This window comes from Ananas comosus, linkage group 17, assembly GCF_001540865.1.
Source record: "Ananas comosus cultivar F153 linkage group 17, ASM154086v1, whole genome shotgun sequence".
Classification (NCBI taxonomy): domain Eukaryota; kingdom Viridiplantae; phylum Streptophyta; class Magnoliopsida; order Poales; family Bromeliaceae; genus Ananas; species Ananas comosus.
In genome coordinates this window covers 2,615,128-2,631,247 of record NC_033637.1, presented here as the reverse complement: position 1 = coordinate 2,631,247, position 16,120 = coordinate 2,615,128, and the positions used below count along the sequence as shown (strand labels likewise).

The window sequence follows — 16,120 nt, the reverse complement described above, 5'->3', positions numbered from 1 at the left end:
AACTCAGACTTTTACCATAAATTCGTTCTCTTAGCAAAAAACACTACTGCTGGCACAACTACAAAAAAAAAAAAAAAAAAAATACAGTTGAAATAAGATTCAATAACCAAAGTCAGAATTATATCCGACTTCTCTTCTATATAGATTAACTTTAATCCGAACCCTATTTCCGAATCTCTCTGACTCCTCTCTTGTGTTCTATAAATCCAGGAGACTATTCTCTCTCGATGCACCGGTGCACTAGGTGCATTAAACCCGACCTAATCTCTTCCCGTGTCACAGGCACCACCAAACAGATCTCTCTCAGCCGTATCAACAAAGAGCTTCTACACCAGTGCTCTTGATAATATAGGCCGTAGCTCTCCTAGGCTAATTAACAATTAAATAGCATGGAGCCATAAACAAAGCTCCAACAAAAATATACCCACATTTAATTTAAATCAGTTTATTTCTAACAAATTTAAATTTTTATCCTAATTTAACTGGAACTCTACTACGGCGCTAACCAAATTCTAACACTAATTTCATATTCATAATTTGAAACTAATGGCCCGTGCATGTTTCGTCATTATGACTCCAAATCAAGAGTTCATATATTTAGAAGATTCAGAATTGATTGCACCATAGAGAAACAGATTTAATCCGAAGGTTTTAAAATTTTGATTCAGGATGAAAGAGTGTGCATTGACCTACCAATCATGTGGCATTTTTTATGACCTGGGGCCACTGTTCTTCACATGTGAACACCTAAAAAATGGAAGAAAGTAAGAGACATTGAGAGTTCAACGAACTCAAACTACATGACTACATGAGGTTGCTTTTCTTTTTTGCACATGTTGGGTTGGTGAGATTAGCACCATGAAACTTTGTTCCCTACTTGCAGGTATAGTTTTCTCCTCCAATGTAGCTCCCCCACCTAATCCTGCACATGCTGTAACCACTGGAGAGGTCAAAGGAATTATTTGTCCCTTTGCACCAATGTTCCTATCCCTTATATAGCCTCAACTTGGAGCAACCTAAATAACTTCCCTTCTCTCTGTTCATCCTGATCCAGTAACTACTACTAACTAATGAGACAGCTCTTTCTCCTCAGCTGCCTCTTATGTCTCTTGCTTCCTGTTTCATCCTCTGCATGCAGTTTTCCTGCCATCTTCAATTTCGGCGACTCGAACTCCGATACGGGTGGCTTGTCATCTTCTTTTTCTATCGGTCCGGTCAACTTACCGTATGGAGAGACCTTCTTCGGGTTCCCTTCTGGAAGATTCTCCGACGGGCGCCTCCTTGTCGACTTCGTCGGTACGAACTTGTTGTGTAACTCTTGTCTCCTATTCTAACTAATATCAAACCTTTTCAACCATTGTAATTCTAATGCATAGAGTGAAATGTAAAAAAAATTTCAGCTGGAGAGCTTGGATTGCCACGACTTTGCGCTTATCTCGATTCTTTGTGTTCTAACTTTAGCCGAGGCGCCAACTTTGCTACCGCATTGTCGACGATCGTACCTCAGAACACAACTCTTCCTCTAGGTGTGTACAGTCCATTCTCTCTTGATGTGCAGCTGAAGCAGTTCTTGCTATTTAAATCGCGGTTGCAAATGGTCTACAGAAAAGGTAGGTTTCTGTCTCAGTTTTCATCTGAACTGTTTCAACAAGCAATTTGGTGGTACTCTCAAGCTTGTTATAGCTTATTTTGTAATTGGAATACAAACTAGGTGGAGCATACAAGGATTTAGTGCCTCAAGAGGGGTACATCGCGAAAGCACTGTACACGATCGACATCGGACAAAACGACCTAACCGCACTATATTTCAGCAACATGTCAGCAGAGGAATATCTCCCAAATGCTCTAAAGGAGTTTTCTACAGTTATAAAGGTATAACTACACTATAGTCCTTATTAGTGCAAAATCTTTAGGATATTAGTTGAGATTCTTCGCTTGTTTGTCAGAGAATATACAGATTAGGGGGGAGGTATTTTTGGATTCATAATACTGGCCCACTGGGGTGCCTACCATATGTTCTGGTGCAAGTGCCGTTAAATGCGGCACGGTTGGATCGCGCCGGATGCAGCATTTTGTTCAATGATTTGGCGCGAAGATTCAACAGCTTGCTCAATGAAACAGTGGTCCAGCTGAGAAAGGAGCTACCTCTCGCTGCGCTCACATTAGTCGATATTTTCTCAGTCAAGTACTCACTAATAAGCCAAGCCAAAAAGAATGGTAAAAAATATTTATTCAAAGTCCCACTACAAGGATTCCTAGTAGTGATTCCTTTGCTGAGATTTGGCAGATAATTGCAGGATTTGAGCACCCGCTTCGATCTTGCTGCGGTGACGGCAGCAGCAAGTACAATTACAATTCGAATGCGAGGTGCGGTGATACAGCTATGAAGAATGGAATCGATGTTTTAATCGGTAAATCGTGCAAGGATCCGACGAAGAGCATCATTTGGGATGGAGTACATTATACTGAGGCTGCAAATAAGTGGATCTTTGATCAGATATCCAAAGGACTATATTCAGACCCTCCTATCTCTTTAAGCTCGGCATGTTACCGCAATCCGCGTAAAGCATAACCGACATCATAACCATTAAAATTGCTTTTTGGTCAGGACCTTTTCCTACAATTGGATGAATGAACAAGACCAAAAGAACAAGTTCTAAGAGGGGCTCCAATCATTTGTGGGTCGCCTAAACTTAAACATGTGAGATCAATAATCATAACTGGTTGGCGCATTTGGATTCATTCTGAGAGATTGATAGGATTTGAGCTCTGATGTTAATTATTTTTGTTATTGTTTGTGTTCCACGTGTACCTTACAAAGATACAAGTTCATTGTACATAAACACCTTGATTAAAAAAAGAAGAAAAAGTATATAAATATATTTGCTTACTGTTCAATCAAGAATATTGAGTACTTCTTGAATATATTTTATAAACATCTGTTAGTGGAATGGTGAGATTCTATGGAATCCATGGTAGTTCAAACCGCGTCGAAATCCTTGATTTAATTTATTTTGCAATTAACTATTTAAAGCGTGAAGTCAATTAGGCTTGCTTCGTAGATTCTTTGAAAATATTAAATTCGCACCTTGCGAGAATATAATCTCAAAGACTTTGAGCTTGATATGTACCTCAAGTGGTCAATTTAATATACTACAAGTGGCATATTTTTCTTGTTCTTACAAAATGATATTTTTCTATATATCAAGAAGAAACAAATATTCATGAGCGAATAATCTACAAACGACGTAAATGGCACGAAAAATACCGAATGTGCAGGATAAATTAAATGGCTCGCATAAACAACCGTGAATTCACAGAAGAAGTTAAAATATAAAAGTAACACTTGAACACCCGTGTGATTCAATCAACCATCTACCTCTTTTTTTTTTTTTTTTTTTTTTTTTTTTTTTTTTTTTTTTTTAAGATAAGCAACTTGAGAAGTAAAGTGAACTCTCACATGAAGTTTTTAGGTATAGATTTTGAAATTTATGTTCATAAACTGAAGGGAATAATTACTTGTAGAGAGTCGTTACGGAGAAGTTGCTTCCTTAGAAGAGGACAATGGGATTATTCCATTTGTTGCTTGAGTGCAACAAAATTAATTAGTGGGTCCAAGGACCACTTAAATTTGTGTTATTAGTCGAATCATATCAAAACCATGTGTTAGCTTCGTTACTATGGTGGCTTGAAGAAAAAATAGTATGCTTGTTAAAAATAGTATGCCATTTTAGAACTTTTGATTGCATTTCCTTAATTTTTTTTAAAAAAAATCAAAATCAACAAAAACTTTGCTAAACTTAGCTAGATAGAATACTTTTTTCAGCTCGTAAAACTGCACATTTTATCAAGTACTAACAATTGATAGCTAATAAATTCGTTAATCTTAACAATTTCTCAATTGAGTTTAAAATAAAATACTCAAAACATGGCAATTAGAAACTAAAGAAGTGGCGATAAAAGAGAGAGAGAGTGAATGGCTAACACAAAAAATGGGTTACATTTGAGGGGGGTTGCAACATTTTTTAAAATTTTTTCTTTTTTTCACCAATATATCATATTGGGGATTTTGTACGTTCAGGCCCATTTACGGCCCATTAGCTCATTTTCAATAATGGGCGTTTTCATCGGGCCGGGCCCTTGTTCTAGTGATAAGGGCCATTGACCACGTAATTTCCTAATAACTTTGAGGGCAAAATCGTCCAATGAAACACACCACCCAGCTCGTCGTCCCTACCGATCTAGGGTTTCCTCTTTTTTTTTTTTTTCTCTTTCCCGAGAGATCGAGAAGGATCGAGAGAGATGGGGAGTGGAGGGGGGAAGCCGCTGGGGGCGACGGGGGAGTTTTTCCGGCGCCGGGACGAGTGGAGGAAGCACCCGATGCTCACCAACAACCTCCGCCACGCCACCCCGGGCCTCGGCATCGCCCTCGTCGCCTTCGGCATCTACCTCCTCGGCGAGGCCGCCTACAACCGCTTCAATCGCCCCGATCCCCATTCCCACTCCTCCGAATCCCATCACCATCACTGATCTCACCGCCACCCTAGAGGTATCTAATCCAATCGCTCCTTTTTTGACCTTTTCTTTCTCTCGGAAGAAAATGATCTAATCTAGGATTTTTTTTGAGGTCGAATTCTACATCTATCGCTTTGGGCTCGGGTTTTAGGGTTTTTTTGGTTGTCATTTTGAATGATCTGTGAGAATTTTTTTCTATAGGTATATTGAATTTTATCTGTGAATTGATCCGTTCTAACCGAAGTAATTGCGATAATTTGAGCTATGGCCTATGCTTGTCTGCTGGAGCTGATTTGACCGCTTGAATTGTGAGAATAGAGCTTAATTTTTGAGTAAAAAACCGAATCTCCATCGTTTGCTACCGATTTTGCACACTGCATCCCTACTTTGTTGCATATTTATTTTATATTGATTGTTCTATAAGAGTTCCTTTTTGAATTACCTCAGTATAACTGTTTTATTTGTGAGTAAGCAGGGTGTCTTGTTAGAACCGCATTTACAGAGTTATAGATTGGTAACTTACATGCTGAGTGTTATGCACTGGTGAATTACGGGTACTGGGTTTTTGGAGTAACTTCTTTTACTAATGCTATTAACAACTTAGATCTATGCATTCTTACTTTAGAAAAAAAAAAAAGAAAAAAAAAAGTTTTTTTAGAGGTTATCAATTCACTATTTCTGCGGGTTATCTGTGAGGAAAACTTTCTAGAAATGGCTCCATAGAAAGAAAAGGCGAGTAAATTATCACATGTTTTCACGCGTAAGTTGGTTCTAGTTGAATTACAGTCTTAATAGGCAGAAACTAAGGCACGTGGCCTAACACAAAATGCATGAGATCAGTTGGCTGGTGAAGAACTATCTTATTGGCCTTCCATTTTTTTTTTTTCTAACCCAAACTTTTACAAGAGATGGCTGGTGCAGAAATGCAAGTTATGTGATTTGCTTGTTAAGAATTTTCTCATCCATTAGTCAGCTTCTTTCAGTGAAGGAGCACATTTGCCTATATCCTCTATGCTTCTACTTGTTATCTACCTCAAAATTGATAACAAGGGACAACGAAAATTTAGAGGGAATCAGGTGCATTGTATGATTACCCCGTTGTTGAAGATCATTATTATTTTTTTATTGGTCTTTTGTATGCAATGTTTGCATCTGTTAAATAGAGATTCTTGGGTAGATAATAAATTTAGCTCTTTATATTTTGGTTCTGCTATATCATCAAAAATAGCAGCATAATATATTCAATAGATGTTTACCAAGAATATAATTTCGCAGGTGGAGTAGCTCAAGAAGAAGTTTGGCATCTTCGGGCCTGTCTGGTCATGGTGTTTTTTTCCATTTTCAATGAAACATTATCCGTGTAATTATACTTGTTTAAGTGTTTTACCGTGAACCGGCTTCATAATCCCCAATCCGGGACAAGTAACTGTTGAACTCAGCCAGTTTCATTGTTCTATCAAGCAGGATGTTTTTGTTGATATGGTGTGCTAATGTTTTTCCTAATTTTGCATAATACCGAGGAATTAGTTGACCCATTTCCTTTCAAATTAAATTTTAATAATTTATAAGCTTGAAGATAGTGTAGCCTAAGCAGAATGTGATAGTCCGCCATCAGTGTGCTCTCTTATTGTGATTTATTTTTCTGGTGATTACCATTTCATAGGCCATTTTCACTGTTAGAGTATACATGTTTGTGACTGTGGTTGCTCTCCTCTGTGAGATGGATGTTATCACTCTTGTTTTTCCCACGAAAATGCAATAAGAAAAAGTTGCGGAGGGTCTTTCGACTGCAACATTGTAAGACTAGGTGATTAAGTTCTTCCTTGCAAGAATTTGTATGTGTAATAATAATGTTTTATACACCAATAGAAAAAACATTTTTCGCTTATCAATACAAAATACTGTGTCCTTTGACTCCTTGTGGTTGCTATGCTTCAATACATTCCGTTTGGAAACCTTATTTTCCATGGATGCCTGATATATGCTAATCAGCGTAGGATTTTGCTGATCAGCCTAACATTGCTACTGCCCACTGAATTCTACATTTTCTTTTCTTATCAATTTGTGTATTTTTTTTCAACATTGGTCGATCATTGAAATAAAAGGCATTAGTTTGGCTTAAACGGTGCATCTCATATGATCACCAAAAACAAACATTCTACTAGTTTTTAAAATCTTTGAGTTAAGCAATATAATCATCCAGAGTTACATATAATGTCATTGTTGGTTCCTTTTTCTATCAAGGCTCTCTAACATCTGAAGCGTGCTATGCACATAAGCTAGCTAATCATATAGACTTAAAACAGAAATAAAACCATAGACGGCATTGCAACAAGTATGGTGAGCTTAAAAGTTAATCTATATGAAGGTATATCAGATTAGTATGGTCATCCACAAATTTTCGAGCAACCACGTACAGTTCATCCTATGGAAAACAACAACAAAGTGACATGACATACGCCATAAGAAACACATACATGAATGACTGAAACAATGACATATCCACCGATAAATTAGCAGAGAATTCTTTGGGGAAAAAAAGAAAAAAGAAAAAGAAAAAAAGATGTAACAACAATTACCGACAGACAACTTGGTGCGATCACTTCTTGATTTCTTCCTTGTTTCTTATTTCCTTTCGCTCTGTATAAAGGAGAAACAGGAGACCCAGCTGCCTCTTCGGCAACTTTTCAACTGGAGGAGCCAGGTTCTGAGAGACCATAGTACTGATCAAAGTCCACATTCTCGAGTATCTCATTCCATGGCCACTGTGACCTAAAGGCCTCCACCTCCTCTCTACCAAAACTAGCCGTTGGATCTCCGCGCAGCTTCTTGGCAGTCTCAGAAGTGCTTCTTGGCTGAGAGCTCAAAGGTTTGTCGCAGTTGCTGCTGGAGCTGTTGTTAGTGTTACTACTGCTGCTATTGTTATTAGCATTGGTGAGATAGTGTTGGAGGGCAACTCTCACACCGGTGATGAGGAAGCGTTGATGAGACGATACATAAGGGCTGGCAGTGTGGACCGACACATCGCAGTTTCTACAGAGTAGAGCGCGGTCCTCCAAGCAGAAGAAATAACCCGCCTTCTCCTGTAAATTAATCAGCAAGTTGAGTGCATAATTAAAGCTCCCCATGAAAAGACTCTTGTTTGATTATGTTTTGTAATGATAATTGTTCTAAGGTCCAAATACAGGGTCTACATTAGAGCAGGTTTAATTGTACTTTAGTAAATGTAATGCTTCTACCATTTGGTATGAATGTTTCACCATCAACTCAGAAAGATAACACCACCTAGGATGGCAAGAAATCATACGGAGGATCCGTTGCAATGCTAAGCTGACGAAATGTCAATAGAATTTAAACAACGATGAAAAGAACCTCCCTAACATTGCATAGAATTTCAATCTAGGAAAAATGTAGTACTAGAATTGGATAAGTGGGAAGTAATTATCATTAGCGCTTAAGATTCTTCAAATTTGTCTTGATCAATAAGCACAAGTTTTTTTTCATCCAAGCAGGAAGCTTTTGAGTTGCAGAAGAAAATAAACATTCTAACTTCTCAGCATTGTGCACGAGTTTCCTATCTAATACAAGCTATGTTATCTAATACAAGCCATGCTATTTATGCAAGTACTTTGAAAGTTTTTTATGATTTTTACCATGCAACCAACCAAATCAATTTCTATCATCTCATATGTGCCCTCGAGTTATTTTATTGTACTCTTCAAGATAAAAATAGCAGGTAAGCGGAAATAGAGAGCAGGATGGGCCCACTTGGGCTACGCTACCATGCATTAACACGAGTTGATCTCCTCGCATAAATGAGGTTGTTGTTGTTCGCAAGAAAAGCTCATCTGTACAATGGTCCCCCCGAGATCAAACACCCCCAAGAAACCATAATGATTAAGATATAACCAGCCCCACAATTTAGAAACAACGACGGGAAAGAACACCCAGATCTTTGTTTGAGACATGGCTCCATTAGATGTTCTGTAACATCCAGGAGAGATTACTTAAAATGGTGGAGAGGCAAACTTTTCCGTTGCAACTATAAATATCTCCTTTATTTTCTATAGGAAAAACAAAAAACCAATCAAAAGAACTATCTCGCTGTTAACGCCATCGGAGCTACATAACACGGATGAACATTGAGCTCAAAACTATGAAGTGAAAACTGATTGACTCAGATAAAGTTAGAAACTGCGGACCCAGGGGCAAACACTACCAGCATGTTCTCGTTGTCAACATTTAGCAAGAAAAGTTATCGCTACCAGAAAAGTTGGTAGCAGTTCCAATCGTGCACAGAGTGATCATTTGCGTCGTTCGGTGCACTATAATTAGCTCGATCAACTTCTCTCTCCCAAAAAGAAAAAGTAAAAAAAGAAAAAACTCGATCAACAAGACGCTCATCAAATCTCCCATCTGTTACCCCATTTCTTTTTCTGCTTTCAAGTAGCTACTGCACTGAAAATCTAAAATGCTCATGATGATTATATAGTCAATAATATAAAATGACGATCAGCTAGCGTGTATCTTTCTTTGCGTCCTTCTGGCTTACGAGTTCAACTACCGCTACTCACTCGATAATAAGCAAAATTGAAACCAAACTTCTTTTTTTTTTTTTTTTTTTAACTGAAAGACCTTATCTCATATGCTACGAAGATAAGCTGATCGAGAATTCCACAAGACATAGCGAGCCACAAATACAGTTATCGACTACGGCACCGTCAACCTAACCGGAGGCACAGCAATGCGGCGCGCCAACTACAGTTTTATCGGAAACACAATTATCAAGTTATGAAAAACACAACCAACCCTCTGCAACTTTGAATGACAGAGGGCAGAGACTATATATATCCAAGTCCGGCATGAGCCAGTTGATCAGGGATTCGGGCAGACTGGCCGGCCAATCGGCTTAAGCTGCAAGAGGGTTTATGTAGCTCAGCTGTAAAGACTGCCGATTGTGGTCCAGCGTCGAATGAGTCCAGTACTAATCGATCTACTTATTACGATTTTCTTAAAATAAATAAATAAATTATAAAAAAAAAAGAGAGAGTCCTAGAAATATTCATTCATACAGGAAGAAGGAAGGCAAAAAAAGAAATCCTGGTAGTTGTGAGGCAGAAACGGTAGTAGTAGTTGACCTGGCAAATATCGCAGGTGGGGTTGGTGGGGGCGGAGGGCGGGGTGGTCGGGGGGAGGAGGGGGACGCGGTGGTGCTTGCCGGCGAGCTTGTTGGCGGCGTGGACGGCGTCGTCGCAGCCCCAGCACAGCGCCGCCTCGTCCGCGCAGCACAGCACCGCCGCCTCCGCCCGCGCGCACACGTCGCACTGTATCTTCATATCTTTATCTTCTATTTTAAAGATAAAAGATAAAGATGGAGGAGTAGGAGGAGATATTAAATACTTGCACAAACAATATAGAAATCAAAATCAACCACACGAGATCGATCGATCGATGAACCACGTCGGAGAGGGGAGAGAAGCGTCGAGAAGCGTCGGAAAGGTTACATAAAAAGGGTGCGTGTAGGAGGGAGAGGATGGAGAGTTGGGGGAGGGGGGGTGCGTGGTGGGGTTGGGGAAAAGTGAGTAAAAGGGCGCAAGGGTGTGTCGGGGGAAGAGAAAAAGGGGAAGCTGAGATATTTTTGTTGGGTACAAGCTTCTGATTAATTAATTAGCCAAACGGATAACGCCACTGTTTGTTTATTATTATTTCCTTGAGCTGGAAGAAAGGAAGAGGGTTCACTGACTGACTATTGGTGGCGGAGCTCGCTCGACTAGGATTGGCAAACCGACCGGCCGTTCGTCAGTTGGTTCGTGTTCGAAATTTTATTATTTATTTAATAAATAATTTAAATATATGTTAAATTTTTTAGTTTAAAATTTAATTATCTGAACAAGATCTGAAATTCGCTTGCACGTGTTCTGACACGATATAATTCAAATATATATATGTATATAATTAAGCTAGAATATTTTTAGAAACACCAATCTCTTAGTGCTTTTAAGTTTCTAGTCTTTGAATCTACTCCTTAATTACTAATATTTTTTGGATCAAACACTATTCCACCTACCATCACCTATTACCATCATCTCAACCCTACATCTCTCCATCTAATGGTTAAAAACTCAAAAGCACCATCTCCTTGGTGCTTTTGAGAGTATTCTAACTCAATTATATATATATATATATATATATATATATATATATATATAGAACTAGACTGGCTACTATTAATAGAACCAAGTTATTGGTGCTATTAGTTTTTTAGTCTTTGGATTGAGAAATATACAGTTAGGATAATGTGGACCTCTAAGGTTGAGTGGTGGTTGGTTGAATAATATAATCTAACGGATAAAAATAATCAAAAGATTAAATCTAACGGTAGAAAACTCAATAGCACTAAATGCTTTCCAGACAGACTCTGTATATGTATATCAAGCACTTAATGTTCATAAATTTTTCATCATTACATTTATTTTTTTAATTATTTTTATTCGTTAAATCATATTATTTAACCAACCAACTACTCAACTCTAAAAGACTATTATTATTCTAATTACACATCGTTTAATTTATAGACTGAAAAATCTACAAGCATGAATAATTTAGTATTTTTAAAAATGTAAGAGCTCAATTATATATATTTAAGTCAACCAAAATGTAAAGTCACATAATTTAAGAATTTTAATTATTAAATTAAAATTTTAATTTGTAATTTTTTTAGAATTAATAATTTAATTTACTATTTATAAGTCAAGTCGTATTCGGCTTGTTAATAAACAAATCAATCACTAGATTAATTTTCAGCCAAAATTTTAACTGATTAGCACGTGTTTGATTTGTTTCCGCCCAGACTCCTGTACTTATATAGAGAGCCAGATTACAAAAGGCACCATTGGTCCATTTGTAATTCTTTTTTTTTTTTGCTTTTCCCAAAAAAAATTGCAAGGAAATTACTCCCGGATCAATGTTTAAAATTATCTTCTATAAAAAAGTACAAACTTAAAACTTAATAAAATATGAGGTGATAGGCAGTAGTGATTAAATACATTTCGTAGAGAAATTGTGTAAATTGAAACAGATTGTCCAACAATTACTAATTTTAATAGGCCAATTAAAAATATGTACTGCATTTATTTAAGATTTTTTTTTTTTTGAGACATAGGTAGCACGCTACCCGTTTCGTTTTTTTCATTTAGAAATAAACTTAGTTAGAAATGTGAATCAACCAGGATTCGAACTTGGGACCTCGGTACCAACCACCAAATCCTTTGTCACTTGCTTTAGAGACGGTCGGTTTTATTTAAGATTTATTGCTTAGGTTATAATTAGAAACAAATGCTTATATATGAATTCAACTAATATATCAATTTATTCAATGAAAAATTTTATAATCAAGTAATTGAGGCACAGCTGAATTGGGATTAGATTTTCGTAATTTTTTAATTTTGGAAAAAAAAAAAGAAGCCTAGAGGTACGTTGATATGTTTTTTTTTTCCTTTTTTGAGAGAGATAGATAGCATGCTATCCGTTTCGTTTATTTTATTTAAAAATAAATTTAGCTAGAAATATGAATCAATTAGAATTCGAACTTACAATCTCGGATATCAACCACTAAATCTTTTACCACTTACTCTTAGAACAGTCGATAAGTATGTTGGTATGTTGATGTTGTCACGAAGACCATGAATGAGATAATACTTAGAATTTCTTTTCCCTTTTTTTTTTTGTCTAATTTGTCCTTAAATTCCTACTCGAAAAGCTTGTTATGGCCATCATTAGGTGGCATTTTTATTTTTATTTTTTAAAATAAAATTTTATCTATCAAAGATATCATGTATTATTTTCAATCCTTTCATCGAAAGTATTTTTTNTCTAATTTGTCCTTAAATTCCTACTCGAAAAGCTTGTTATGGCCATCATTAGGTGGCATTTTTATTTTTATTTTTTAAAATAAAATTTTATCTATCAAAGATATCATGTATTATTTTCAATCCTTTCATCGAAAGTATTTTTTTGATAACGAAGTTAAAATTTTAAATTTGTTTTTTTCCTTTCAAAATTTTTAAACAAACTATCATTAACCATTTGATTGAATATATTGAAAGTAAACCATAACAAAAAAAAATCTTTTAACCTATCAAATTATACAAATTAATATTTTAAAATATGAAAGTGTAATAATATATAGGGAAAACTTCAGAAACCCTTCTTGTGGTTTCAATTTTTTTCACTTTAGTACCCTGTGGTTTAAAATGTATTAAGTTAGTATCTTGTGGTTTTTCACTTTATCACTTTAGTACCATGTGGTTTAAAGTGTATCAAGTTAGTACCCTGTGGTTTTGCATTTTATCACTTTAGTACCCTGTATTTTTAATTTTGTATCAAGTTAGTACCCTGTGATTTTTTAAATTATAGGGTACTAAAGTGATAAAGTGTGAAACCATAGGGTACTAAAGTGATAAAGTGCAAAACCACAGGATACTAACTTGATACACTTTAAACCACAGGATACTAAAGTGATAAAGCGAGAAATCATAGGGTACTAACTTGATACATTTTAAATCATAAGATATTAAAATAAAAAAATATGAAACCATATGGGGTTTTTTTGAAGTTTTTCCTAATATATAATACCAATAGGACCTAATTAGTCTTTGGCTACGGTTTAGTACTGTACCATAAACTGAATATCATCCTTTTTTTTTTTTGAGAAAAGAATATCACCCAATTAAACCAAGAAAAGATATGGATGCGTCTCTGCACAAAATAATGCTTGAGAAAAAGAAAGAATTTGTTAAATTCTCAACCGGAACTCATAACCTGTGCGTATATAGAAAACTTNTCAAGGCCATAGCTTCTTGATTACCAGAAAAAAAAAAAAAAAAACATAACCTGTGCGTATATAGAAAACTTCCTACTTAAGGGTTTGTTCTTAGAATCTACAGAAAATTACGTCCTGTAAAAAAATCCATGTACATGGAAGTATATATAGTATGGTGGCAATCATGTGTCTACCTACCTAAGTAACTAAAAATAATTATTTAATTAGTGATCTTCTATTATTGCGAAAGTAACAACTCACAATAGAGTATACACTACACCAAATAATGATCATCTTAATGTCACATCATCTTCTCCGAAGTCTTAATCATTTGTGGTCCCAATCTATATTATGCGCAATGGCATAGTCCTCCTTCGCCATATGTAATTTGATGTTTATCTCATAGTACATTAATTGTTCAATCAGAATACACACCCGAAAAAATAAAAGCTAAATTGCACTTTTGGTCCTTAAACTATGATGTTTATTAATATTTCATCAAGTAAATTAAATTATAAAGCTTAATTTTTTTAAAAAAAATAAAGTTTGATGGCCAAACTGTCACACAACGCATAATTTGATGACCAAAATCAATTTAGCCAAAAAAAAAAAAAAAAAAAAAAATCTTTCTACTTACCCTATCAACTGTTAGGGCAACTTAGAAGTTGCGATGAGACATCATTTATTATAGTAAAGGAAAGAGTCCGCATGCATGTCGGCACACCGTCTCTTTGATGAAATATCGACAACAAAATGCGACTCTAGGACACTAACAAAATAAGTTATTATTTTTACTGTAGAATATTCCTCACGAATTCTCAAATTATTTTTATACATTTTTTGATCGAATGGTTGGTAGCAAGTTCTGAAAGAATTAAACACATTATTTCTTCTTGTAATATCACATAAAATATGAAAAAAAATTTTATACAGTTCACATGTTAGGCTTCACAATGGATAAAAATTTCGTGATCATTTTATCTGTCATTTATCACGCATATGGATTGAACGGATCTCAAATCCGTATTAGCCCTTCAATTTTCTTTTTTTTTTTTCTTATTTTTCACTTACAACTGTGGCAGATATAAAAGCATGCCACGATTTTTTAAAAAACAAAAAAATAAAAAGAAATTGTTGGGTTAGAAACAAGGTGCCATGGGTCGATCATCGTTAAATTGTAATGGAGCCAGTAGGATTGCACTTGCACCAAGTGGGCAAAGATTCGATCTGGGCCCCGTACAGGCTATGGGCCGGACCATTTCTGCAATTTGGTTGGCGCAACCGGGACCACATCGGGACACATTATGGTGGGCACGGGTCGAGCCTGGTCTGGGCCAGCCAGGTTGGACTCGCTATTTCCTGCACCTGGTTCACCGAGGCTGCCAAGGATCACCTCCCTCGCATTAAAACTGGGGATTAAGTTTTGAAAGAGAAAAAAGTTGTCGCGAATGTTATTCAATTAATATGATCTCAATACTCAGTTCAGGCACAGAGTTTTGACAACGGGATAGAGTGGAGTGCATCAAATAGCTTGTGCTCCTCAGCAAATTCACATTAAGTACCCTCAAAAAACACTTGTTATTTTGCCCGGCCAACATCAGAAATAATGAGCAACATAACCCAAGTGTCCCGTTTCATTTATTTCCTCTCTTTTTCAACATCCCTTCTTTCAACATCCCTATCGTACGCACGACTGCGAATTATCAGACGATTAAGATTCAAAATAAAGATAAGATGAAAGAAAGATCGGCGAGCAATCGATCCACAGCTGATTTGGTGAGCCGTGTTTGGACAATTATTTCTCGCCAAGTGGTGGGAGATCATCTCTTCCTTGCAGGCCATACATATACTTGTCGAGGTGGAGGTACGGCGACGGAGATTGGCGCAGCTATAAGCCATACGAGAGATAGAGAGAGATGCGGGATAAAGGTTGCAGCGCTTTTAGTGGCAAATTAAGAAGAACCAGATCCGAGTGAGAAAGCTCCTTGATATTGGTCTCGATCTGTATGGTTACTAGGTTGGTTACTAGGTTAGACGCTCTACCAGGAATTTTGAGTATCTGTTGATAGCTTCTACGTGCCCATCCTAAAATTCTCTGCTTTATTATTATTATTATTATTATTATTATTATTATTATTATTATTTTCTTTTCTTTTTGACAGTGACAGATGCCACATTCTAATATGTAGTTGCATGCTCGTTGATATAAATGGATGTTAAATAACATAAAAGCTTAGCTGCTATAAATTTCTCATATTTTTAAGATTGTATTGTGTCCGGCCCAAGATATTTTGATAGTTAAACTTGGAATCCGGCCACGGTGCTTTTAAAAGCATCAAGCACTTAATTTAATCGCGCTTGTAAATTTTTCGCCGTTAGCTCTGTCCATTTGACTAATTTTTCATCTCTTAGATTATGCTATTTTAACAACCACTCATTCAATCCTAGATGATTATTATTATTCTAAGCCTACAAATGTTCATCCAAAGGTTGAAAACTTACAGGTACTAATGACTTAGTGCTTTTAAAAATATAGGAGTTCAATTTGCACTTAAGGTTAATTATTTTGTATTTAAAATTTAAACTGGCCCATTTGAGCCCATTAGAGGCCCACAACACAAAGCTTTAGCCCACGAGATCATGCAACGGGCCCATCATCTCGAGAACCCGACCAGGCCCCACCCAAAGAAGCCTCCGGAGATCTCGAACCCTCTCCATTGCTCGAACCTTCGCGTCCTCGTCGTGGGACTCTCTCCGTCCGCCACGTGTCCAATAATACAGTTC

At 36.5% G+C, this 16,120-nt stretch overlaps 3 protein-coding genes across 5 annotated transcripts; 2 read left to right on the top strand and 1 right to left on the bottom strand.

The window, feature by feature from the left end:
* On the top strand, positions 1,012 to 2,742 carry LOC109723473 (GDSL esterase/lipase At3g26430-like). Of its 2 annotated transcripts, none has more exons than XM_020251850.1 (5): positions 1,012 to 1,296; positions 1,462 to 1,610; positions 1,712 to 1,872; positions 1,947 to 2,217; positions 2,298 to 2,742. In XM_020251850.1, the coding sequence occupies exons 1-5, from the start codon at positions 1,103 to 1,105 to the stop codon at positions 2,570 to 2,572; spliced, it is 1,050 nt and encodes a 349-aa protein (XP_020107439.1). In that variant the 5' UTR covers positions 1,012 to 1,102; the 3' UTR covers positions 2,573 to 2,742. The 2 variants fall into 2 exon arrangements, with proteins under 2 accessions (XP_020107439.1, XP_020107438.1); XM_020251849.1 differs by having other exon boundaries at positions 1,401 to 1,610.
* Positions 4,287 to 5,995, top strand: LOC109722737 (NADH dehydrogenase [ubiquinone] 1 beta subcomplex subunit 3-B-like). Its single transcript, XM_020250855.1, has 2 exons — positions 4,287 to 4,549; positions 5,791 to 5,995. Exon 1 carries the CDS (start codon positions 4,303 to 4,305, stop codon positions 4,528 to 4,530), a length of 228 nt encoding a protein of 75 aa, XP_020106444.1. The 5' UTR covers positions 4,287 to 4,302; the 3' UTR covers positions 4,531 to 4,549; positions 5,791 to 5,995.
* LOC109723564 (B-box zinc finger protein 22-like) lies at positions 6,857 to 10,097 on the bottom strand. 2 transcript variants are annotated; one of them, XM_020251988.1, is made up of 3 exons: positions 9,950 to 10,097; positions 9,654 to 9,863; positions 6,857 to 7,598 (listed from the first exon to the last, which is right to left on the bottom strand). In XM_020251988.1, the coding sequence occupies exons 2-3, from the start codon at positions 9,849 to 9,851 to the stop codon at positions 7,203 to 7,205; spliced, it is 594 nt and encodes a 197-aa protein (XP_020107577.1). In that variant the 5' UTR covers positions 9,852 to 9,863; positions 9,950 to 10,097; the 3' UTR covers positions 6,857 to 7,202. The 2 variants fall into 2 exon arrangements, with proteins under 2 accessions (XP_020107577.1, XP_020107579.1); XM_020251990.1 differs by having other exon boundaries at positions 9,654 to 9,860.

Excerpts from the sequence above, each read along its gene's own strand:
- LOC109723473 (XM_020251849.1), top strand. The coding sequence starts at position 1,071 with ATGAGACAGCTCTTTCTCCTCAGCTGCCTCTTATGTCTCTTGCTTCCT. Across the intron at positions 1,297-1,400 it reads CCTCCTTGTCGACTTCGTCG|CTGGAGAGCTTGGATTGCCA; the intron begins GTACGAACTTGT and ends AAAAAATTTCAG. Across the intron at positions 1,611-1,711 it reads GCAAATGGTCTACAGAAAAG|GTGGAGCATACAAGGATTTA; the intron begins GTAGGTTTCTGT and ends AATACAAACTAG.
- LOC109722737 (XM_020250855.1), top strand. The coding sequence starts at position 4,303 with ATGGGGAGTGGAGGGGGGAAGCCGCTGGGGGCGACGGGGGAGTTTTTC.
- LOC109723564 (XM_020251988.1), bottom strand. The coding sequence starts at position 9,851 with ATGAAGATACAGTGCGACGTGTGCGCGCGGGCGGAGGCGGCGGTGCTG. Across the intron at positions 7,599-9,653 it reads CCACCTGCGATATTTGCCAG|GAGAAGGCGGGTTATTTCTT; the intron begins GTCAACTACTAC and ends ATTAATTTACAG.